A 26,983-nucleotide genomic window follows, 5' to 3' on the forward strand; every position below is an offset into this window, starting at 1 on the left:
ATATCTCCTGGGATATTATACAGTATGTAAAGATTTATATGAGGTCAATATATTGTGCTGTGAGATGCTGGCGTGTTTACATACTGTAACGTTTGGTTTGTTGGTGTTTAATGTGTCTGAATAATTCTACAGAGGTCATATGGGTCATATAATGGATCAAAAATGAAATTATTCATTAATGTACCCTTAAATACCATCATCATCATCATCATTTTGCAAACATGGACAGAGAGAGAGAGAGAGAGAGAGAGATAGAAAGAGGAAGAGGAAGGAATGTTAATTTAAATGATCGTCAGCTTCCTCATTGATCAGACAGACATATAGAGGCAGTTCTCTGACAGTTTGATGATTTTCTGCATCAGGATCAAACTCAGAATGAATATCCACCATGTTCTGTTCTTCTGCTTCTTATCAGGTGAGGACTGATTACCTGACTGTGTCTGTAAAGCTGCAGCACAAACTGCTTCTGGACATTCATTGTGTTCATTTTAACAAATGTCAGATTTGTATCACACAAGTTTTCATGTTGCTGTCATGTTAATTAGTTTTCCTGTTGTTCTCTAAATTATTCTGTTACTAATTACAACATCTCTATAATCTAATCTTGTAATTTAACTAAACTAAATGTAATTTAACAAAACATATGAACCATCCATCATGAATATTTGTTGCTCATTAATGTGTTTGATATTAGAAAGTATGAAAGAAAAACATTGAAAAACAGACGTTACACAGAGACACTGTGACTACAACTGCAGCTACAAGTAGAACAACAGCAACTGCTGTACAGTCAGTGAAAACTTTGCTAATGGCTGCCTCTGTATCATCTCTGCTTCTCTGTGAACTGATGGATTAGCCCTCATTAATCTGCAGTCTGTTTACAGTAAGTCTACAATACACAAAGTATTGATCATCAGTATTCACTGTTCATCTTTCCAACAGCACTGCAGGATGGAAACACTGGACTCGTCAATGCAATAAGTGTTTTTGCTGGAGCTGAAGGAGGAAATGGTTCAATTATTTGCTCCTTGACTTCATCTGGAAGCACCAAGTTCTTCTGTAAAGGAGAATGTAAAGAAGAAGACATTCTCATTAAAACAGATGATGTCACAGCTCAGAGTGGCAGATACAGCATCAGATATGAAGACGGATCTTCTGGAAGAAGAACTGTGACTGTGACCTTCACACAGCTGACCAAGTCAGACTCAGGACGGTACAGATTTGGTTTGGGTGGATCTTCGGTCCCAGATGCTTACTGTGAGTTTGACCTCATAGTTACAGATGGTGAGTTTCTACTGAAAGTCATAAAACCTGATATATTTACCATGTTCATCCCATTTAATGATTCTGAAACTTAAGAATAAATGAAGTCAGATAGAATTTAATTAAATTGTTGAAGAATGTGAGACGTTTATGATATATTGACTCAGTGTATCAATGTTGGATGAAATCATTACTCCAGCAGTCAGACTGGTTGAACTGGGCAGCTCCCAGTGTGACTCTGTGGATCTGTGTAAATGTGAAGCAGGAAATATTGTGATCAGACTGCAGCATCTTACAGGAAGTACAGACAGTAACTGTTGATTGTTCATCTTTTCAGAAGCAATGTTGGATGACAACATTCATTTCACCCGTGCAGGAACTGTGGGAGGAGATATGACATATCCATGCATTGATTCTGTCAATTTAAGCAGGAAGTTCTTCTGTAAGGATGAATGTAAAAAAGAAGAAGACATCCTGGTTGAAACAGAAGAGAACAGAGCTCACAACGGCAGATACAGCATTGAATATAGAGAAGGATCTACATATGGACTGTATGTGACCATCACACAGCTGAAGAAGTCAGACACAGGACGGTACAGGTGTGGTTACGGCAGAGCTTCGTCTCCAGATTCATCTGAGACGTTCTCGATCTTTGTTGTAGATGGTGAGTTTTATATTTAATTTTCTGTCCACATTCTGTTCAATGAATATCAATTGTTAAATGGTTTAAATTACGAAAAGTTGTCATATTTTCATTTAAAATAAGAAAAAATTAATTTTGGGGGTGACCTGATAGCTGAGTGGTTATCACATGGACACTAACGCCCTGAGCAGCGAGTCCTCAGTTTGATTCCCAGCTGGCCGAACTGTCTGCTGCTGTCATATCTCCCCACATGTCCTGTCTCTCTCCACTATCACTATCAAATAAAGCCACAAAATGTCCAAACAATAATCTTAAAAAAATATGTTTTTTTGGGTCACAGCCAGAAGTTGATTTGTGACAACAAGAGGAGTGCTGAGGTTGGCGGAGTCATACTAGTTGTCCAACCTGGAACCTTTTCTATATTTCTATTAATATTAGGTAACATAGAGAAGAACGGTTCCTCAGGTTCCTTAATGTTCAAGACATCATACTCTAAAATGTTTCTAAAGATGAAACTCATTTGTAGAGTCACAAAGTAATCTGATGTAAAATGTGTTGCCTTTATAATGTTAGTTTTTAAATTTACAACAATCAGTTTGTACGATTTTTAAAAACCTTTTCAGACATTTGTGCTTTTATGTTTAATGTCAGAAAACCAACCTGTGGATGTTATTTTCTTACTCTTCTGTTATCAAAAATCAAATAACAAGACTTATAATATAATAATTTATAATGACTTATAATAATAATAATAGAACAAACTCACATAAAATAATCTTAATCATTTACTTCATTAACATATTTAATGCTGCGTATTTCTTGTGTATGTGATGGATACTGTCAATATGATCTTTCTGTCTAGAGCAGCATCTCATTTCTCTGCATTATTGATTCAGTATCTGATTGTTTCAATGTGTTTTCATTGTTCACAGCTCCAACCACTTCAAAACCAAACTGGACTCTCCGACCTTTTCCAACATCAGTCCCATCAGCCTCCACACCACCAACAACACAGAGTTCAATCTCCAGTTCAAGAAGCTTCACACCTTCATCATCTTTCCCTGAAACCACAGAGCAGTTTACAGGTACAGGACAGTTCATGTCTGTCCATCTGTCCATCACTGTCTCTCTGCAACAAAACGTCCTCTTAAAACAGTCAAATTCAGCATAACAACGTTGTCTAATAAGAATAACAAGATGGTCCAACATGTGTTTCAGCACATAAGACAGTTCAGCACCTAGAAGAAAACATTTCACTTTCAATTTTACAATAAATTTCCTTGTTATCTTCACGTCTAATGTTTAAACACATCCTACGTTTCTAATGATGTAAGATAATTATTAACATGTGATGTCAGCACATGACAAGTCAAGAAACATTCAGATCAAAGTCTGAGATGTTTTTTCAACAGGAAGATCTCATTTTTGATAAAGGTTTCCTGTGTAGTTTTCTTGTAAACAAGGTTATATTTATATTCAGTGTTACTCACCAAAACATGCTGAGAGTATCCTTTAGGTCCAACATAAGTGTTGAATATGTTTCCTCAATCATAAAATATTTGCAAAGCTGATTATATTAAGTATTTTAAATCTTGCATTGCTTGTGGTCTTCTTCTCTCCTGCTTTTGTTGGTGCATTGCTGTGTTTTCAGGATTGTGTATCACGTCAACCACGTGTGCACAACGTAGATCCACACAGAAATACAAGCTACTTGTGGTCAAAAACTCCACAGGGAACCTTTAAGCTTCTAATACAAGACAAAAGATCCCAGACTTTTAAACTTCTACATATCTCTCTCTTTCTTCCTTTCCAACCAGACTCCTATGTCCCTCAACCAAGTTACTTCTTGCCTCCGGCTATAATCGTGCCTGTGGTTGTTGTGCTGTTGGCTGTTGTTCTGCTGCTCCTCTACAAACTGAAGACGAGGAGGAACTCTGGTTTGAACACCAGAGGAACCTCAGACAGCAGAAACATGGTGGTGAATTTCTATAACAATGTATGTCTCATTCAATTCAATTCAAAAATTCTTTATTCATCCCTCAAGGGGGAGGCACATTTGCAAACAAGTACACATATACAATTCATTCACACACATTTAAAAATCTACAAAATACAAATATGACAATGTCAGAAAGAGTTTAAACACACAAGGAATAATGGCAGTGGCCCTTGTTAACATGTTAACTCTTACTGTTGGCAGACATTTTATTTTTGCAGTTAGGAACAAACAATCTCATGGCTGCAACTACTTCACTACTGTGTACAAAAGTATAATTAAATAAAATCACAGTTACTGTTAATAGACCTCTGGCCTGCCGAGTTGTTATCACTAAAATATCAACAAACAATTGAAGAACACAATATCTGGGCTGTTACCGTGGTTACTGCTATATTTTAGATTTAATGTCATTCCTGTTTTATTTTCAGTTATCTGTCAGCAATGAGAAGCGTCCTTCTGTCAGCAATGAGAACTGTCCTCCAGTCTCCTCGTGTGAAGACAACATCTACCAGAGCCTGGATCCAGACAGCAGCGATCCGGACCAAAACTACTCTGCACTCGCAGCAAACAAATGATAATGTTTGGATTTGGATCTGGATTCTGTACTGTGCAGGTTAACATGTGGTGCAAAGTTCCATTTTTTTCCACTTTCTTTCTTCTTTTTGTTTAATCAGCAGATATTAACTATAAACATGCTATTTTTCACCTCTATGCTGATGATACACAACTGATCATGTTTCTTCTTACTTGCTTATTCTGAAATGTTCATTCTGTCTTCAAAAATGTAGATGTTATTTGATATTGTTCTTCTACCCTTTGAGCCAAATCTGTCTCCTAGAAATTATGTTCATATTTGACTAAATTGAATATTACAGAGCATTTAAAAAGTATTCAGACTCTTTTTTCACATTTTGTTATGTTGCAGTCGAATGCTAAAATCATTTAACCCTCCTATTGTGTTAGGGTCAAATTTAACTGGTTTTCATGTTTAGACGTGTGAAACATACTTTTAATTTTTCTGATCAAAACAAGGCTTCATTACATCTTCTACAATGGCCTACTGATTACATTTTCTTTTGTTAATGTACTTTAAATTTAATTGAATTTTAATTTTACAGCACAGACACTACTGAGCCTTTTTCACAATAACATCTGTACTGTCACTAAATCTCAATCTGTCATCAAACACAGTTCCCAAGTATTTGTACTCTGGAAGAGTTCAACACTTACTGAAGTCAAGAATGATTGTTGGAACTGTCTGTGTGTTCTAGTGAGATTACTATTTCTTTAGTTTTGGACACATTTACATCCAAAAAAGATCTCAATCTTTAGACAGGACATGACTGCTGCTCCAGCAGCAATAAGAAGGTCTGTGTCCACCATAGTGAGTCATTTTACAGACAGTATGTGTGTACCGTATTTCCTCTAATAGTGGCTGGTGGTCAATTAAAAGCCGGGTGGATAAACTCCTGATGCCTGTTATATAATGTGCATGCCAGTTAAGCATAAATAATAGTTACCTGGATGTAAGTCCGGTTCTATGAGTACATGCGTAGCCCTCTAGCCAACCAGCACAGAGAGGGGAGGGGGACAGGGGAAAATGCGACATCGTCTTATAAGGGGATAACAGCTCATATTTCAATAATACTGATGGCAGCGACACAACATCAAGATGAGTTACCAAGGTAACCAGAGTAACTTGGCTAAACTGGTGAGCATAAATCTATGAGCATGCTAAAGCTAAGGGCCAGGTACCCTCAGTAGTTGAGGTAAATAACTATTAAATTACTATTAGGGGAAATACGGTAATTTGAAAGTGTCTGACTCTGTTGCCTCCTAGTGGTCGTATTGAAAAAGACATTTACACACAGAGAAGTTTAACATTTGATTCAAATTGTTCAGAACGCTGCAGCTTCTTAATCTGAGCTGCTCATTTTTGTACCTTTTCCTGTTTGACATCACATGTTGCATCACATGTTTTCTGACCTGTAATCATTATTTGTCACTTTATAATGTGATATTTATGAGAAGCTTTTAATGAGGTTTATCAAAACTACTTCACAGCAAGAGGTATGGCGATCCTGCCTTCTGTTGATATGCACCAAGGATTTGGAACATGCTCCCGCCTCATATTAGACAAGCGACCTCGGTTGACAGTTTTATGAAGCCTCTTACGAAAAAATCACATGTGAAATTCAGCCTTTCACATGTGAACTGAGACATTTCACATGTGATGTTGTGATTTCACATGTGAACTTAAAATTCACATATGGAAATCATATGTGTATCTTAAAATTCATATGTGAAAAGGACAACATGTTTTCAGCTTTACATGTCATTGCAAACTTTTCATGTGAAAAAGATAATGTCACATGTGAAGTGAAACATTTCACATGATGTTGTGGTTTCACATGTGAACCTAAGTTTCACATTTGGAAATCACATGTGTATCTCAAATTCACATGTAAAAAAAAAAAGTTTTTAATTTTATATGTGAATGCAAACTTAACATGTGAAAGGGATAAAGTCATGCGTGAAATGAAACATTCACATGTGATGTTGTGATTTCACATGTGATAAAAGACATGTTTTGAATGCAAACTTTTATATGTGAAAATCAACATTTCCTATGTGAACTGATACATCTCACAGATTGATTTCACATGTAAACTCAAGACCTTTCCCTTCCATATAAACTGAGACATTTCACATGTGACATGATTTAGAATGTTATAAAAAACGTGTCAAGTTTCAAGAGGAATTTAGATTTTTGGATTGAAAAGGTACTCTTTGTAAAATGTTCTCTTCCTGGACATTTTGCTAACGCCACCTAAGTGTATTGAGTGTATTAATAAAAGTATTGAGCCAAGGAGCTCGCGCTTCCCGCCCATACACTCTGGGTTCCCCATGCTGCCTTCGGGACCTCACGGAAATACTACAGTTATCGAGTGTAATACATAAATGATCATAAACGTAAACAACAACGGTCTCACAAACGCATGTATTACTATAATATGTGAGATGTTGCATTTATAGGCTGTAAATAACGTATCCCATGTCCGTTCCTGATGTTCACTAAGGAGCAATAGGGTAGGTTTATTTTTGTAATACCGTTTATATATTCCGTAGTTACATGTCTGACCTATTTTTTTCATTTCATTTAATCCATATTAAGTTAGTAAAATCTGCACCCAAAAATACTTTACATAACACGTTTATTATCCTCTGTAAGCAAACGTGAGACAAGCTTTTGATGAAGACAAATTTTGGATGGTGCACATGAATGCATCATCATCTTTGACCGTTGGAAGCAGATTGACGTCACAGACGAAGACAGAGAAATGGATCGGGACGCAGTGATTTATCGATTCGACGACGACCAAATCAGTATATTTAAAGAAAAATGTGTATCAAAGAAGAAAATGCTGAATGACTCTGACATGATTGGGCTGTTGGAGTACAGCTCCGCCGACAAGGGGAGGATGGCGAAAATACCCAGCAACGGTAAGTTACTAGCAGTGAGTGGTGAGTAACTGTTAACTTAAAACTAGCTTAACGCTAACGGTACTTTGACACCATGCCAGCTAGCTAGTTAGATGCTAATAGTTGTAACATTAAGTCGTATGCTTTTATAAGTACATAAATTTGTTGTTTTGTCACGTTTTTTGCCACGTTTAATTGCTTGTTTGGTGAAATCATTCGTTGCATAGCTTCATCTGTGAATTTAGCACGGTGTAATGTTACGTCGACGTTAACTTTAAGTTACTCCGTGATTCGCACAACGTTATCATTAACGTACAGATTCGAAGTACCATTGAAGAACCTCAGAAGGAAAATCAAAAGGCATTTTTTAACTTAACCTACCTGTTATCCAGCAGCAGAAATTATTTCTTCCACCTCAGTATACTCTCTCTCTCTCTCTCTCTGTCTCTCTCTGTCTCTGTCTCTCTCTCTCTTCTTTCTTTTGAGTATATAAATATAATAGCGTCTCAACTCAACCGGTCAAGGCAGATGGCGTCCACCTAGAGTCCGCTGCTGCTGTATGTAGTTATAGTTTTTAAATGCATGATCGCAAACGTGATCATTTATGACGTGAGATACAGTTGAGTTATGATTAATTATGAGTTATTAATTATGAGTCTTAAAGCTGAAGAACCTTAAAGTGTTGCTGACGGCTGATAACTGCTCCAACTGACTCCCATTCAAAAAGCCTCAACTTCTCTCTAGAAATACGAAGTCAGTCATTGTTTTCAGGGAGCCTTTATGGTCTGAATCTCTAAATTCAGACCCTCTAATAAATGTGCTGGTGGTCATTTCGGGAATTATTGCTCTGTTAATAAGATCTGAAGACTTATAGTAGCTTTGATGTCTGCCGTGTGGGCGTTAATTGACAGCTGTGATTGACAGTTGGCTCCAGGAGTCACACTGAGTCAGACTGTTGTCACAATATTTCACTAAGTTTAATGTTACTTGATGACGATACCTGCAACAGAATTGGCACCAAAGAATTGTTTGCTTATTTTTTGACAGCACAATTTTACACAGCCACAGCCAAATGTGAACAAGTTCACACGTGCTCCATTGTGCATTTATTTCTGAAATGACTACAAACTTGCAAACATTTTACATTTCAAATAAAAGTCAATGGAAACTGAAATGTATTACAAGAAATCTACCACATGACCTGTCTCTCAAAATGATGTAACATAGATGAAGGCAATAAAGCCTGGGATCTGCATGTTTCAGGCTTGATCAGTTTTACCGTTTTTATAAAATTGGAGTAATGTTGCCTTTGTGCTGTAAGCTGTGGTGCAGTGTGGCTCTTTTAAAACACCTCGCAACATCTACAAATTTTGTATCAGGATTTGACTCAGACTTTGGTTTGTAGATCAATGCTAATTGTTTTTAGATGTATGACGTGAAAATGCAAATGTGTGTTTAGTTTAGTCTGATGGAATCCATCCTGAATACAGTGAAGGCCTAAAGTTTCATTTTTGTACAATAAACTATGTGTTAATGTAGCTCTGAACAACAGTTCCTTTGTTGTGGTAGCATCTTACTTTACACTTAAAAAATTAACCAAAACCAACTATGTTTGTCAAAGCTTCCTAATTTCCCAAACCCTTTATGTGCTACAAGTATATAGTTCATTATTTTAAAGGCCAAGTTATGTCCTAAAACAGGTGGGCACTGATGTTTCAGGAAGTATGACTGAGACAGGGGGGAATAGTGCATTTTCTGCAATAGTGCATTTGTTATTATTAGTAATGAATTTAATAAGATCCACCAGGATAGCATGACTTTTTTATGATTAACATTTTATTGAAATTTCAGATGGTGCACAAGCATATATGTTGATAAGGATGGTTAGACATCCAGCAGCATCAGTGTTTATACTAGTATGGAAAGTGTGAGGATATCCGCAGTACATATTGTCCACTATCAAAGAGAAACAAAGACAGACCACAGAGGCAAAGAAGCAAACCGCCAAACCAACAGAAACAGAAATGAGAAAACAAAAAACAAAACAAAACAAAAAAACCCACATGAAACAAAACTATATCATAGCACGTTGCATATTCAGCGATACTGGGCACAGCGTTGATAATGAAGGGGCACTAATATGAACCCCCACCATAGATGAAGAAAAGGCTGACATGCAAGGAACCGAGGTTGTGATACTGAGAGGTACATGTAAACTTCTGGGACCCTGTGCCCCATCCTGTCATGTCCCTTAGTCCTACCCCCTAATGGCAGCTAGGTAACGTTCCCATTTCAGATTGAAACTCTCCACCCTATTCATGAGTCTGTATGACAAGCCTTCCAGTGCTGCTAGCCTACCCAACTGGTTGTGCCATAGATTGATAGAGGGGGGTAATAATAAGTGTACGGCCCAGCATCAATGCAGTCTGTACCCTTTCTGCATCATGGGATGGAAGATCCTCGAGTAAGGAGGGGTCAGGATGGCATGACTTTAAAACCAGCAGATTTTTTAACTTTCACATCCTCAAATGTAAGATCACATTTTTTCAGTGGAAAATGCCCAGAAAGAGGAAACATGCTGACAGATAATCTATATAAATATCTATCTATATCTGTAAAAACCAGATATCCCTGAAGCTTTCTGCTTCTGTCAGCATCTTTCCTCTTTCTGGGTATTTCCCACTGAAAAAATGTGATCTTACATTTGAGGATATGCAGTCTTTCATATGACTCCTGAAGGGCACGTCAGATACAATATCTTTTTATTTGGTTTTATTCATTTTTTTATCTTTATTTAATCAACCTGGTTAAATAAACCAACCAACCTGGTTAAATAAAGGAGGAACTGTGCTGCCCTCCAACACATCTGTCAGGCTTTCACGTGTGCAGAAATTCACTACCACTGATTGTGAAACAAAAACTGGTGGTTTTAACAGAATATGTACAAGCTGGAGGTACTGGAATATGTTGTGTGGTTACATACATTCAATTTTCCCCCACATAAGCTTTGTGTCATAAACTGCCAGGTCTATTATTAGAAATAAACGGATGTTTGTGGGTAAATAGAACAGATTCTGTCAGTTTGTCCGTCAATCACATCACATGTTGTTTTCAGCATCAGTGAGCTGTAGTTTTATCAACACAGACAGCAACAATACAACACAGTGGCTGCATCCCAAGTCTCTTAAATTGCATCCACGTTTCCCTCACTTGCGTCTTAGTCCTTCCTGCTGTGGATGCAAGGAGAGACGCAAGGAAACCAAGCGAGGAGAGAAGAAACGAGGAAAATTGTTTTGAGAGACATGAGATGTCCTCTCCTCTAAAGCATCACGTGAAGCAACATCCGTTTCTGATGACGGCGACAGCTGATCACAGCTGGATCAGCTGTCAGTCGGCTTTAACAGCTGTTGAAACTTCTGATGGAGTTTGTGTCTGCACACTGCACTGTGTTAATACTAATAAAGGTTCACAGTTATCACCGCTAGAGCAGCTGTTTCCTCTCTGCAGCCTGTTACCTGTTTAACAAACACTTAAATAAAAACCTGCATTCTGCATTTATACTGTGTCCTGCTCAGATGGACAGGAACCATTTCTACTGACAGAATGCGTTTATACTATTTATTGATTATTTGCATCTGTATTTTTTGATAATCCTGATAGTGAATTCATCATTCAATAACCCAGAATATGATCAGGGTATCTTCTGAACACTGGAAAATATGTATTTGGCTAAATGTTTCAGGACAAATTTTCAGCCTCACATGTGACTGAATGGAAATGACGATAAATGATGTAAAATATAAATGTGTTTAACTGTTATTATGGATCAAATTAAAGTCAGGAAGAGTCTGTCTGTCAGCAAGAAACAGTTTAATGGAGGAAATAACATCATGAAAAAAAATCTTTCTAATAAATGAAGAAAGTTGTTTATGGTTCGTTTGTTGATCAGACCGACAATTAACAGACTTTTAACTATATGATGAATCAGAAAACAAATAAAACGTAAAACTTGGGAATGATACACTTAAATTAAATCTGTAATCTGTCTCCTCTTCAGTATAAAACTGCAGTGATGTATCAAATCAGTCTGATCAGCTGCAGCGTCCAATCAACAACTGATATCCAATAAGGGGGCGTGTCAGCCCGTAAAAGACTTCCGTGAAGGCTGCTCTCGTGTTTCCTCGTTCCTCAGAGACCCCTCCTCGCTCCTTGCTCCTAGGAGCAGAATAAGAGACTTGGGACGCCTGTCAAAATGGCGCATCAGGAACAACTTCCAGTTCAGGTGAGGGGCAAGGAGCGAGGAGACATAAATTAAGAGACTTGAGATGTATCCAGTGTGTGTGTGTGTGTGTTTGTTTGTTTGTGTCTTTTTGGTTTATAACAGCGGTTGGCAACCAGCTTATTAGGTGTAAACTGGTCGAGGGTGCTGACATTCACTAAACTTTTATATTAAATTCTTATTTCTTATTGCTTCTTTCAATTTGTTTGAATATCTATTGGTAACACTTGACTTTAACACCGTTCCCATTTATCATTTATAAGTTGTATATTGATATTTAATAAATGTTATAACTCCTGTTGGCACCCAGAAGTGTTTGCTGCTGTATAAACTGATAATGAATGACAATATAGTAAAACTCAGTTATAATAACATAAAATATGTCTTCATAGGAGAAGTTATACTAAATACTGAGAATTAATAAAATATCTTTCTACCTTATAACTATATATGAAATGTTTATATGTTGCTCATAAATGGGGTAAAGTGATTATTCTTATCTTCAGTCAACAGCTTCATCATGAAACCACTGATCTACACACATTAATATTACACTTGTTGTGTTCATATATATTAGACTGTGTGTATGTATTTATTTAATCGTCATTGTTGGATATCTCCTGGGATATTATACAGTATGTAAAGATTTTTATAAGGTCAATATATTGTGCTGTGAGATGCTGGTGTGTTTACATACTGGAACGTTTGGTTTGTTGGTGTTTAATGTGTCTGAATAATTCCACAGAGGTCATATGGGTCAAATAATGGGGTTGAAAATAAAATTATTAATTCATTAATTTACCCTTAACCTCCATCATCATCATGTCGCAAACAGAGCAAGAGGGAGAGAAAGAGGAAGAGGAAGAGGAAGGAGTGTTAACTTAAATCATCGTCAGCTTCCTGATTGATCAGACAGACATATAGAGGCAGTTCTCTGACAGTTTGATGATTTTCTGCATCAGGATCAAACTCAGAATGAATATCCACCATGTTCTGTTCTTCTGCTTCTTATCAGGTGAGAACTGATTACCTGACTGTGTCTGTAAAGCTGCAGCACAAACTGCTTCTGGACATTCATTGTGTTCATTTTAACAAATGTCAGATTTGTATCACACAAGTTTTCATGTTGCTGTCATGTTAATTAGTTTTCCTGTCGTTCTCTAAATGATTCTGTTACTAATTACAACATCTCTGTAATCTAATCTTGTAATTTAACTAAACTGAATGTAATCTAACAAAACATATGAACCATCCATCATGAATATTTGTTGCTCATTAATGTGTTTGATATTAGAAAGTATGAAAGAAAAACATTGAAAAACAGACGTTACACAGAGACACTGTGACTACAACTGCAGCTACAAGTAGAACAACAGCAACTGCTGTACAGTCAGTGAAAACTTTGCTAATGGCTGCCTCTGTATCATCTCTGCTTCTCTGTGAACTGATGGATTAGCCCTCATTAATCTGCAGTCTGTTTACAGTAAGTCTACAATACACAAAGTATTGATCATCAGTATTCACTGTTCATCTTTCCAACAGCACTGCAGGATGGAAACACTGGACTCATCAATGCAATAAACCTTTTTGCTGGAGCTGAAGGAGGAAGTGGTTCAATTAATTGCCACTTGACTTCATCTGGAAGCACCAAGTTGTTCTGTAAAGGAGAATGTAAAGAAGAAGACATTCTCATTGAAACAGATGGTGTCACGGCTCAGAGTGGCAGATACAACATCAGATATGAAGATGGATCTTCTGGAAGAAGATCTGTGACTATGACCATCACACAGCTGACCAAGTCAGACTCAGGACGGTACAGATGTGGTTTGGGAGGATCTTCGGTCCCAGATTCTTACACTGACTTTGATGTCACAGTTACAGATGGTGAGTTTCTACTGAAAGTCATAAAACCTGATATATTTACTATGTTCATCCCATTTAATGATTTCAAAATATAATAATAATAATAATAATAATAATGTTATTTATATAGTAAAAACAAGTTTACAAAGTCCTTCACAGACATAAAACAAAATACACAATGCAATTACATATGGAAAAGTTACAAGACAATAAGAAATGGAGACAAAAGGTAAAACCAAATAAATAAATAAATAAAATATATTTAAAAAAAACCCTCTAATTAAATGCACTTATATAAAAATTAGTTTTTAAAAGAGTTTTAAAAGAGGACACTGAGGTAGCTTGTCCGATTTCCAGGGGAAGGTTGTCTCACAATTGGGGAGCTCTAACAGCAAATGTCCTTCTATCCCCTGACTCAAGCTTTGCCCTGGGGACTGAGAGCAACAGCTGGTCCATAGATCTTAGAGAGCTGGGGTGTAAGGGATGAGAAGGTCAGTGATATAAGATGGGGCTAGGCCGTTTTAAAAACAAGCAGTAAAATTTTAAAATGAATTCTAAAATCCACAGGTAACCAGTGCAATGAGGTGAGAACAGGAGAAATGTGATCATATTTTTTAGCCCTTGTAAGAACCCTAGCCGCAATATTCTGTACAAACTGTAGACGGTTGATTGATTTTAGGGGTTGTCCAGCAAATAAGGAGTTGCAGTAAACTAAATGACTAGAGACAAAAGCATGAATGAGTATTTCAGCATCACTGAAAGAAAGAAAAGATCTAATCTTTGCAATGTTCCTGATTTGAGTGATAGCTGATTTGGTGATTTTGGTAAAATGTTTTGAAAAATTCAAGTCAAGTCAAAGATTACACCCAGATTTCTGGCCTCATGGGTGCACTGCAAACCCTGGGAAAATAAGGTCTTTCTAATAGAGTCCCTGTGTGCTCTGGGCCCAAACACCATCACTTCAGTTTTTGTCATTATTGAGCATTAAGAAATTATTGGACATCCAAGATCTAATACTTGCGAGACACGTTGTGAGTGAGGTAAGTGAGGTAATGTCTGATGGATTTATGGATAGATATATCTGTGTATTGTCTGCATAAAAATGGAAGGAAATATTGGAGTTTCAAATGACTTGACCCAGTGGTAACATGTAAATGGAAAACAGTAAAGGGCCAAGAACTGATCCTTGAGGAACGCCGCAGCTGATAATTGAGAATTTGGAAGAGACATTTCTAATTGAAACAGAGAACGTTCTGTCACTCAAATAAGACTTAAACCAGTCTAGAGCAGTACCAGTCATGCCTATGCAGTTTTCTAGTCCATTAATTAATATTCCATGATTGACTGTGTCAAATGCTGCGGAAAGGTCCAAAAGTACCAGAACACTACAGCGGCCAGCATCCGAATTCATTCATTCTAATGTTGTTTAAAACTTTTAAAAGTGCAGTTTCTGTACTATGATGAGTGCAAAAACTGGACTGAAACTTTTCAAAGAGAGAGTGGTCATTCATAAAAGAAATAAGCTGAGAGTAAACCACTTTCTCCACCTTAGACCTATGGGTCTAAAATTATTTAGATTAGTGGTGTCAAGATTTGATTTTTTGAGAAGGGGGTGAACAACAGCAGATTTAAAAATCTGAGGTACAAGCTCTGAAGATAGAGATTTGTTAAAAATTGCTAAAATATCTGAGGATAAAACGGCAGAAACCTCCTTTAAAAATCTAGTGGGTAAAACATCAGAGGGAGAGGTGGAAGATTTCATGCCGTTGAGTAAATCTGACTGGGATATCTGATAAAAAGAATTTAAAAACTGATGCACCTCACAGTGTGGTAAAATATCAATTCAATCAATCAATCAATTTTTATTTATATAGCGCCATATCACAACAGAAGTCATCTCAAGGCACTTTTCACATAGAGCAGGTCAAGACCGTACTCTTTAATATACAGAGACCCAACAATTCCCCCATGAGCAAGCACTTGGCGACAGCAGTAAGGAAAAACTCCCCTTTAACGAGTAGAAACCTCAAGCAGACCCCGGCTCTTGGTGGGCGGCCATCTGCTTTGACCGGTTGGGTTGAGAGAGAGAAAGAGAGAGGGAAAGGGGGAGGGGGGACAGAAGAAAAAAAAAAATCACAACAACAACAACAACAAGCACGAGCAGCAACAGCCAGGGAAGGATGCCATCAGGACTGTGAAGGACCGCAAAGGTTCGGTCCGGGACTCAGCTTTTCCTGTGAGATGAGAAAGCACAAAAAAAACTCCAGGGAAGAAGCAAAGTTAGTGACATGCATTGATGTTACATGAATGCATACAGATGGAGAGGAGGAGGGGGAGGAGAGAGGAGCTCAGTGCATCATGGGAAGTCCCCCAGCAGTCTAGGCCTATAGCAGCATAACTAAGGGCTGATCCAAGGCGAGCCTGGTCGGCCCTAACTATAAGCTTTATCAAAAAGGAAAGTTTTAAGCCTACTCTTAAACATAGAGAGGGTGTCTGCACCCCGGACTGAATCTGGTAGATGGTTCCATAGAAGAGGAGCCTGATAGCTGAAGGCTCTGCCTCTCATTCTACTTTTAAAGACTGTAGGGACCACCAGTAAGCTGCATACTGGGAGCGCAGTGTTCTAGTGGGATAATACGGTATTATGAGCTCTTCAAGATATGATGGTGCCTGACCATTAAGGGCTTTGTAAGTTAGGAGAAGGATTTTAAATTCTATTCTAGATTTTACAGGAAGCCAATGTAGTGAAGCTAAAATGGGAGAAATGTGGTCTCTTTTTCTAGTTTTAGTCAGAACACGTGCAGCTGCATTCTGGACCAGCTGGAGAGTCTTTAGAGACTTGTTAGGGCAGCCTGATAATAAGGAATTGCAATAATCCAGCCTAGAAGTAACAAATGCGTGAACTAGTTTTTCTGCATCTTTTAGGGACAGGATGTGCCTGATTTTTGCGATATTACGTAAGTGAAAAAAGGCAGTCCTTGAGATTTGATTTATGTGGGAGTTAAAGGACATATCCTGATCAAAGATAACTCCCAGATTCCTTACGGTGGTGCTGGAGGCCAGGGTAATGCCATCCAGTGTAGCTATATCATTAGATAATGTGTTGTTTCTAGTATATATTTTCAGAGCAAATAAATTCAGAAAGATGGTTTTCAAAGTCAAGTATTTAAGAGCAATAAATTCAGTGTTTTTCAATTTTAACACTAACTATTTAGTTGCTGATATAATTCAAATTATTATGGAAATGATTTACTTCCATAACAATGCTGCTTCCACAAGTTTCCTCTCCATAGTGAGGCTGGATATGTAATCTACACAGACGTGACTAGAGGTCGCTGCTGCATCAACTTTTACTCAGAATAATAACGACTGTCAGTGCTTTCAACTTTTCCTCCACCATTCATGACATATTTCAATATTTTTACTTTTTACTCCACTATATTTATCTCATGTCTGGAGTTTCTAGTCATGTGAAAGATTCACACTCATTTGTTTTTACATATAAGTGTGAAAAAAAAAATCAAATCTCATATCTCTTGTGATATTTTCATTATTAATGTCACTATTTAATTCCAAATCCTTCAAAATTGTAGATTTAAGATTTTTGACCCAAAACATGAAACATGATCAGTCTCCACCACCTCAGAAATCTGAACGCAGCGCTTCTACATGTAATAGAATAATTAACTTTACAGTATTAATACTCAAGTAGAAGATTTCATTTGTCACATTTACTGTTTAAACAACCACCCAAGTGTTTTATACAGTGATGGCTACAGATAAGATGTGACGTCTGACCAACCGAGTGCATCAGAACTGGTTAATTTGTTGCTCACTTTTAAATAAAATAATCAGGATTCAGTTATGTTATTACAATGTCTTTCATCCAGTCACCTTCACATCACACGTGTACAAGCGTGTACACACAAAGCCAGAAATATGCAGACACATTCTATTCACCTGATTTATAAAGCTGTTCATACTTTCTGAGGAAGATAAAGTTCGTGTGCAGTAAGATGTTGCAAATCTTTTACTAGTCTGTTGTAACTAGTGCAACATTCTTCACTGCTACTGTATCTGCTGAGGCTGAATCACAGCCAAGGAAACTAAACTCAACAAACTGATGAGGACAGCAGGCTCTGTGATGGGAACCTCTCTGTCAAACATCCTGGAGAACGTCTCTCAGCCCGTCATGACCGACTGCTGAGAAAGAGGAGAACTTTCAACATGAGACTGATTCAGTTCCATCACATGAACTCACAGCAGAAATGCTGCAATGTAGAAAGTATTGTGTATATTTTTGTGCTGTCTTGCATCATTGCACTACTAACATGAACATTAGTTTCCTATGTTGAATCTTCATAAGCACTACAGAATGGAGCTGTGTAGTCTTGTTAACGTTTACAGAACAAAACTACACACACACACACACACACACACACACACAAGAATGTACAGTTAAATCTGTTAATTCTGTTTGTAGGAACCATTTTCTTGTTTTGGAGGTAAATTGAGAAATGATCAGCTTCAGATGTTGCTGATTTGTGTGAGAGGCATACAATTTTTTGTCGGATTATTTTGTTTTTATCCCTTTGTGGACTATTGTGAACAACAGTAGTGAGCTGTAAAGAGTTGTATAATGAAACTGAACTTTGTGAAGCAGCTGCTGCAACATTGCAATCTCCTTTTGGCATCTTGAACTTCCTGTTTGGCAGCTGAATGTTTTTGAACTCTGGACATGACACTCCAGTTTATTTTAATTAGAATTCTAACATTTTTAAAGATTTTAAAATTCATCCAATGTGCAATTTAAGATCTCATGATAATCTACACATGTAAGCAGTCAGGAGCTTTCTGACTACCTCGGCCTACTCCATCTGCCCGAACCAGTGAGGAGGACGCTCTTGGACTTTGGATATCCTGGAGTAATTCCTGTTTACAGTACATCTTGGTAACCTCAGTGCTAAATATATCTGAGATTAATTACTGCTTTGGAGCGATAATACTGACAGATCACGAACATAAGATTCAAGGTGATTAGCCTGACTTTGTAACAATGGACGTACTCAAAGACATGTGGACACAGCATTTGGCACTCTTGGACTTTGGATATCCTGGAGTAATTCCTGTTTACAGTACATCTTGGTAATCTCAATGCTAAATATATCTGAGATTAATTACTGCTTTTGAGCGATAATACTGACAGATCACAGACGTAAGATTCATGGTGATTAGACTTTGTAACAATGGACATGTTAAAAAGGACATGGTTGATAATCATGCCCCCATTGGGAATTTCACAGTTAGAAAAAGAAAAGCCTCTTGGATTGATGAAGAACTGAAAGCCTTGATGGCCTAGATGCATAAAATGAAATTGGTGTCAATTAAGTCTGGCAACACTATACTCAGAAAGCAAGAGACAAAAATAAATACAAAGAAAATCAGGTATTATCAGAATAGGATAAATACAATGAAACATGATGGAAAGAAGCTGTTGAAAACTCTAAATAATATAATGGGTTGATCTGGGAATAAAACACCCTCCTTCATAGAAACAGCACCTTCATTACTAAACCTCAAGATATCACTAAATTTGTCAATTAATATAATGTGGGAAAGATAAAGAAACTAAATCATAAAATGACAGTTTCAGATAGCAAACTTACAAAACAATGAATCAATGACCAACTTATGAAAAATTGAGGTTGTAAATTTGATTTCCACCCAGTCTTACATTATTTTTCTGTAAATAAACTTAATCCTGAATTTCAGCAAGCCTACAAGAAGAGTCACTCCACTAGCACAGCTTTTATGCAGATGACTGGTCAGTGGAGTTAATGATATAGACGGGAAAGGATTGATTTTTATCATTATCACTTGATCCTGAAATGCTCTTAATGAAACTTGCTGCTTATAGTTTCAATTCTTGGACCCTTAACTGGATGAAGAGCTACTTATCTAATAAAATACAAATTATTTTTTTAATGATGGTGTCATGAAGAGTAGCAGAGATGGACCCAAATACAGGAGGCAGCAAAGTGCAACTCTTTAATCCAGATTTGTGCAGTCAAAGCAGAACAAAAACGATCAAACAAAGGTTAAACTGAAAACTGGCCTTAAATACAGACAGAACTAATGAGGGAATAGGGATCAGGTGACTAGAAAGAGACCAAGCAAGGAGCTGATTGGCTGGGGAAACTCTGTGAGCAGGACAGGGCTAATAGAGGCTGATGAAGGGCAGGTGTGGAGAGAAAAGCGGCACAGGACCACAGGAGGTTAAAACACAGCAAACAGAAAACCAAAAACCCAGAAAACACAATAAAGACAGTTCTCTGATTCCTCGCTGCACATAGTTACATTAACAAAAGGTCATCTCTCATACACAAAAGCATTTTCTCATGTAGAACTAAAAGTAGCTCGAATAAACTCTTATAATCATTCCTTTAAATACACATGTACTCCTATTAACAGAGAGGCAAAACAATCTTAAAATTATAATCTCAAATATCCCCCTTTCATTCTCGTTGACAGCACCATTTGATGATAAGCAGTAATTACAGGTGTGTGGCTGTTTTACATGGATAACATTAATAAATTACTCTTATTGGCTTTTTACGCACAAAGTTTTTATTGCACTTACAGTAACGTAACAAGTGTAGTTGTCGTCATTTTTGTTGGCAGGTGAGATTTGTCCATCTTTCACGCGACTGAACGTGAATGTAACAATTGGTCCAAATGACAAGTGGTCTGAAAATTTTTGGTAATTTAGCAATTTAGACAAATATTTTCTATCAAATAATGCTCCCACTACAGAATCATTTCATATTACACCACTACTCACTCCATGTATATTGTAAGATATGGGGAGCATGTTGAAATACTCTATTAAAATATCTTTACTGCTAAGTAGCACATCTCATTCTCTTTTTGAGGACCATGAAAACTAGTCTCCTAAAAGACATGTTTAAGATGAGAAGACTTACAGCTGATGGGAATCATTTTTATCAGAGACATTAACTGTCCATGTCTCGCCAGCTCTTTCCCCAAAAGCTCACTTCTCAGGAAAGAGGGCACATTGGAAATAATGATCTTTTTAGCAGGAGTTACTGGTGAGGACTCGGGGGGAAAGTATCTTTAATTATGACTCCACTCTCAAGCAGCTGATTTACTTTGTCTGTGCTGTTCAGAAAAATCACAACAGCACTGTTCATTCTGGATGCAGATTTAATACTTTCATACCCAACAATCTTACCCACAGCTAGACTACACTCTTCAACCGAACACCCAACAGCTGGAGAAAGTTTGACGGCGTGTCAGCGTATTAGTTTGTGTAAGCCGGAGCTTCCACCTGCAGCCATGCTGACCAGCCACACCGGCAGCCGCCTCATCCTTTTTATTGAGGATCATAAGAACCTGCCCTCTGTGTGAAACAATATTTTTCAGCAGCGGAGGTTTACAGCCTGACGTCAGTTTCCTGTTGGGGGAAATTATCTTCCTGTGCCTCAACATTTCTCTCAACAAAACATCATCACTGATTAATGAGAGAGAGATAGAGAGAGAGAGGAAGAGGAAGAGGAAGGAGTGTTAACTTAAATCATCGTCAGCTTCCTGATTGATCAGACAGACATATAGAGGCAGTTTTCTGACAGTTTGATGATTTTCTGCATCAGGATCAAACTCAGAATGAATATCCACCATGTTCTGTTCTTCTGCTTCTTATCAGGTGAGGACTGATTACCTGACTGTGTCTGTAAAGCTGCAGCACAAACTGCTTCTGGACATTCATTGTGTTCATTTTAACAAATGTCAGATTTGTATCACACAAGTTTTCATGTTGCTGTCATGTTAATTAGTTTTCCTGTCGTTCTCTAAATTATTCTGTTACTAATTACAACATCTCTATAATCTAATCTTGTAATTTAAGTAAACTAAATATAATTAACAAAACATATGAACCATCCATCATGAATATTTACACATCATTAATGTGTTTGATATTAGAAAGTATGAAAGAAAAACATTGAAAAACAGACGTTACACAGAGACACTGTGACTACAACTGCAGCTACAAGTAGAACAACAGCAACTGCTGTACAGTCAGTGAAAACTTTGCTAATGGCTGCCTCTGTATCATCTCTGCTTCTCTGTGAACTGATGGATTAGCCCTCATTAATCTGCAGTCTGTTTACAGTATGTCTACAATACACAAAGTATTGATCATCAGTATTCACTGTTCATCTTTCCAACAGCACTGCAGGATGGAAACACTGGACTCGTCAATGCAATAAACCTTTTTGCTGGAGCTGAAGGAGGAAGTGGCTTAATTATTTGCTACTTGAATTCATCTGGAAGCACCAAGTTCTTCTGTAAAGGAAAATGTAAAGAAGAAGACATTCTCATTAAAACAGATGATGTCACAGCTCAGAGTGGCAGATACAGCATCAAATATAAAGACGGATCTTCTGGAAAAAGAATTGTGACTGTGACCTTCACACAGCTGACCAAGTCAGACTCAGGACGGTACAGATGTGGTTTGGGTGGATCTTCAGTCCCAGATGCTTACACTGACTTTGACATCACAGTTACAGATGGTGAGTTTCTACTGAAAGTCATAAAACCTGATATATTTACTATGTTCATCCCATTTAATGATTCTGAAACTTAAGAATAAATGAAGTCAGATAGAATTTAATTAAATTGTTGAAGAATGTGAGACGTTTATGATATATTGACTCAGTGTATCAATGTTGGATGAAATCATTACTCCAGCAGTCAGACTGGTTGAACTGGGCAGCTCCCAGTGTGACTCTGTGGATCTGTGTAAATGTGAAGCAGGAAATATTGTGATCAGACTGCAGCATCTTACAGGAAGTACAGACAGTAACTGTTGATTGTTCATCTTTTCAGCTGCAACGTTGGGTCAAAACACCAGTTTCTCCCATGCAGTAACTGTGGGAGGAAGTGTCACAAAAGGATGCCTCAATACTGTCTATGGAAGCAGGAAGTTCTTCTGTAAGGATGAATGTAAAAAAGAAGAAGACATCCTGGTTGAAACAGAAGAGAACAGAGCTCAGACTGGCAGATACAGCATTGAATATAGAGAAGGATCTACATATGGACTGTATGTGACCATCACACAGCTGAAGAAGTCAGACACAGGACGGTACAGGTGTGGTTACGGCAGAGCTTCGTCTCCAGATTCATCCAACACGTTCCAGATCTTTGTTTTAGATGGTGAGTTTTATATTTAATTTTCAGTCCACATTCTGTTCAATGAATATCAATTGTTAGATGGGTAAATATGAAAAGTTGTCACATTTTCATTTAAAATAAGAAAGAATGAATTTTGGGGGTGACCTGATAGCTGAGTGGTTATCACATGGACACTAACGCCCTGAGCAGCGAGTCCTCAGTTTGATTCTCAGCTGGCCGGAGTGTTTGCTGCATGTCATCCCTCTACTCCCCACATGTCCTGTCTCTCTCCACTATCACTATCAAATAAATCGATAAAATGCCCAAGAAATAATCTTAAAAAATGAATTTTGAATACAACATTTAAAGACTGGATGGAAATGACATGACAGAAACAAATATCTCTTTTTTCGGGTCACAGCCAGAAGTGATTTGTGACAACAAGAGGAGTGCTGAGGTTGGCAGAGTCATACTAGTTGTCCAAATAATAATACTTTTTAGTGATTAATTGAACAAATCTTAATCATTTACTTCATTAACATATTTAATGTTGCATATTTCTTGTGTATGTGATGGGTGCTGTCAATATGATCTTTCTGTCTAGAGCAGCATCTCATTTTTCTGCATTATTGATTCAGTATCTGATTGTTTCAATGTGTTTTCATTGTTCACAGCTCCAACCACTTCAAAACCAAACCGGACTCTCCGACCTTTTCCAACATCAGTCCCATCAGCCTCCACACCAACAACAACACAGAGTTTAATCTCTAGTTCAGGAAGCTTCACACCTTCATCATCTTTCCCTGAAACCACAGAGCAGTTTACAGGTACAGGACAGTTCATGTCTGTCCATCTGTCCATCACTGTCTCTCTGCAACAAAACGTCCTCTTAAAACAGTCAAATTCAGCATAACAACGTTGTCTAATAAGAATAACAAGATGGTCCAACATGTGTTTCAGCACATAAGACAGTTCAGCACCTAGAAGAAAACATTTCACATTCAATTTTACAATAAATTTCCTTGTTATCTTCACGTCTAATGTTTAAACACATCCTACATTTCTAATGATATAAGATAATTATTAACATGTGATGTCAGTACATGACAAGTCAAGAAACATTCAGACCAAAGACTGAGATGTTTTTTCAACAGGAAGATCTCATTTTTGATAAAGGTTCCCTGTGTAGTTTTCTTGTAAACAAGGTTATATTTATATTCAGGGTGTCACAGCCCGGCTCATAGGCTGCGACAAAATATGGGAGACCAGACGAGTCTTGTAGCTGAGGATACGTGTTTATTTACAAAATAATAACGGAACAAACGTGAAAGTCAGTAATCAGTAATGTAGGCATGGGTGGATGTGTGCATGTCGGTAACCAAAAAAAACAAAACAGCTGTGCCGTGCCGCGCCGCTATCGAAGTGGACCAGGCGCGATGAAGGAGGAGAGGGAAGCTCTGTAGGCAGCCAAGCTTTATAGTCATGACCACACCGGGCCCAGGTGTGGCTCATGATGGCAATTACGATCCTCCGCCCTGCCCTGGATCCTGCAAGACAAAAAAGAAACCAGCAAGCGGAACGCGGGAGCAACTAGTGGAGCAGAGGGGTCGTCACAAGGGTTACTCACCAAAACATGCTGAGAGTATCCTTTAGGTCCAACATAAGTGTTGAATATGTTTCCTCAATCATAAAATATTTGCAAAGCTGATTATATAAAGTATTTTAAATCTTGCATTGCTTGCAGTCTTCTTCTCTCCTGCTTTTGTTGGTGCATTGCTGTGTTTCTGGGCAGGTTCCTGCATCCTGTAGATCAGTGGGATGATGTGAAACCACTGGCAGGATTGTGTATCACGTCAACCACGTGTGCACAACATAGATCCACATGTAAAAACAAACTACTTGTGGTCAAAAACACATCCCCCTACTCTCTTCTCCCACATGTCCTGTCTCTGTCCACTATCACTATCAAATAGAGCCATAAAATGTCCAAAACATATGTTAAAAAAAAGGAATATTGGATACAAAATTTAAAGAGTGGATGGAAATGACATGACAGGAACAAATATCTGTTTTTTCGGGTTACAGCCAGAATTTGATTTGTGACAACAAGAGGAGTGCTGAGGTTGGCGGAGACATACTAGTTGTCCAAATAACAATGCTTTTTAGTGATTAATAGAACATATCTTAATCATTTACTTCATTAACATATTTAATGCTGCGTATTTCTTGTGTATGTGATGGATGCTGTCAATATGATCTTTCTGTCTAGAGCAGCATCTCATTTCTCTGCATTATTGATTCAGTATCTGATTGTTTCAATGTGTTTTCATTGTTCACGGCTCCAAACACTTCAAAACCAAACCGGACTCTCTGACCTTTTCCAACATCAGTCCCATCAGCCTCCACACCAACAACAACACAGAGTTTAATCTCTAGTTCAGGAAGCTTCACACCTTCATCATCTTTCCCTGAAACCACAGAGCAGTTTACAGGTACAGGACAGTTCATGTCTGTCCATCTGTCCATCACTGTCTCTCTGCAACAAAACGTCCTCTTAAAACAGTCAAATTCAGCATAACAACGTTGTCTAATAAGAATAACAAGATGGTCCAACATGTGTTTCAGCACATAAGACAGTTCAGCACCTAGAAGAAAACATTTCACTTTCAATTTTACAATAAATTTCCTTGTTATCTTCACGTCTAATGTTTAAACACATCCTACATTTCTAATGATGTAAGATAATTATTAACATGTGATGTCAGCACATGACAAGTCAAGAAACATTCAGATCAAAGTCTGAGATGTTTTTTCAACAGGAAGATCTCATTTTTGATAAAGGTTCCCTGTGTAATTTTCTTGTAAACAAGGTTATATTTATATTCAGTGTTACTCACCAAAACATGCTGAGTGTATCCTTTAGGTCCAACATAAGTGTTGAATATGTTTCCTCAATCATAAATATTTGTAAAGCTGATTATATAAAGTATTTTTAATCTTGCATTGCTTGCAGTCTTCTTCTCTCCTGCTTTTGTTGGTGCATTGCTGTGTTTCTGGGCAGGTTCCTGCATCCTGTAGATCAGTGGGATGATGTGAAACCACTGGCAGGATTGTGTATCACGTCAACCACATGTGCACAACGTAGATCCACACGTAAAAACAAGCTACTTACAGTCAAAAACTCCACAGGGAACCTTTAAGCTTCTAATACAAGACAAAAGATCCCAGACTTTTAAACTTCTACATATCTCTCCCTTTCTTCCTTCCCAACCAGACTCCTATGTCCCTCAACTAGGTTACTTCTTGCCTCCAGCTGTAATCATGCTTGTGGTTGTTGTGCTGTTGGCTGTTGTTCTGCTGCTCCTCTACAAACTGAAGACGAAGAGGGGGAACTTTGATTTGAACACCAGAGGAACGTCAGACAGCAGAAACATTGTGGTGACTTTCTATAACAATGTATGTCTCATTCAATTCAATTCAAAAATACTTTATTCATCCCTCAAGGGGGAAGCACATTTGCAAACAAGTACACATATACAATTCATTCACACATATTTAAAAATCTACAAAATACAAATATGACAATGTCAGAAAGAGTTTAAACACACAAGGAATAATGGCAGTGGCCCTTGTTAACATGTTAACTCTTACTGTTGGCAGACATTTTATTTTTGCAGTTAGGAACAAACAATCTCATGGCTGCAACTACTTCACTACTGTGTACAAAAGTATAATTAAATAAAATCACAGTTACTGTTAATAGACCTCTGGCCTGCCGAGTTGTTATCACTAAAATATCAGCAAACAATTGAAGAACACAATATCTGGGCTGTTACCGTGGTTACTGCTATATTTTAGGTTTGATGTCATTCCTGTTTTATTTTCAGTTATCTTTCAGCAATGAGAACCGTCCTCCAGTCTCCTCGTGTGAAGACAACATCCACCAGAGCCTGGATCCAGACAGCAGCGATCCGGACCAAAACTACTCTGCACTCGCAGCAAACAAATGATAATGTTTGGATTTGGATCTGGATTCTGTACTGTGCAGGTTAACTTGTGCTGCAAAGTTCCAGTTTTTTCCACTTTCTTTCTTCTTTTTGTTTAATCAGCAGATATTAACTATAAACATGCTATTTTTCACCTCTATGCTGATGATACAGAACTGATCATGTTTCTTCTTACTTGCTTATTCTGAAATGTTCATTCTGTCTTCAAAAATGTAGATGTTGTTTGATATTGTTCTTCTACCCTTTGAGCCAAT

The 26,983-nt window shown here is 37.6% G+C and overlaps 1 protein-coding gene and 1 long non-coding RNA gene across 5 annotated transcripts in view; both read left to right on the top strand.

Annotated features, from left to right (window-relative positions):
* LOC122981831 overlaps positions 1-26,983 on the top strand; it is an 83,455-nt gene that overhangs the window by 17,252 nt on the left and 39,220 nt on the right. The gene's annotated exons all lie outside the window — the stretch shown is intronic.
* LOC122981777 (cell wall protein RTB1-like) lies at positions 308-26,770 on the top strand. 4 transcript variants are annotated; one of them, XM_044350539.1, is made up of 6 exons: positions 308-415; positions 943-1,284; positions 22,438-22,764; positions 23,397-23,549; positions 25,997-26,178; positions 26,610-26,770. In XM_044350539.1, the coding sequence occupies exons 1-6, from the start codon at positions 346-348 to the stop codon at positions 26,730-26,732; spliced, it is 1,197 nt and encodes a 398-aa protein (XP_044206474.1). In that variant the 5' UTR covers positions 308-345; the 3' UTR covers positions 26,733-26,770. The 4 variants fall into 4 exon arrangements, with proteins under 4 accessions (XP_044206474.1, XP_044206476.1, XP_044206473.1 ...); XM_044350538.1 differs by lacking the exons at positions 308-415; positions 943-1,284 and adding exons at positions 20,705-21,253; positions 21,780-22,121; XM_044350541.1 differs by lacking the exons at positions 308-415; positions 943-1,284; positions 22,438-22,764 and adding exons at positions 1,586-1,927; positions 2,890-2,991.

The sequence above is a fragment of the Thunnus albacares genome, chromosome 5 (assembly GCF_914725855.1).
Source record: "Thunnus albacares chromosome 5, fThuAlb1.1, whole genome shotgun sequence".
Lineage (NCBI taxonomy): Eukaryota > Metazoa > Chordata > Actinopteri > Scombriformes > Scombridae > Thunnus > Thunnus albacares.

What these genes read in the sequence shown, in the direction of transcription:
- LOC122981777 (XM_044350539.1), top strand. Translation starts at nt 346, where the DNA reads ATGATTTTCTGCATCAGGATCAAACTCAGAATGAATATCCACCATGTT. An exon ending in CCAGATCTTTGTTTTAGATG is followed by an intron (nt 22,765 to 23,396) that starts GTGAGTTTTATA and finishes CATTGTTCACAG; the next exon opens with CTCCAACCACTTCAAAACCA. An exon ending in AACCACAGAGCAGTTTACAG is followed by an intron (nt 23,550 to 25,996) that starts GTACAGGACAGT and finishes CTTCCCAACCAG; the next exon opens with ACTCCTATGTCCCTCAACTA.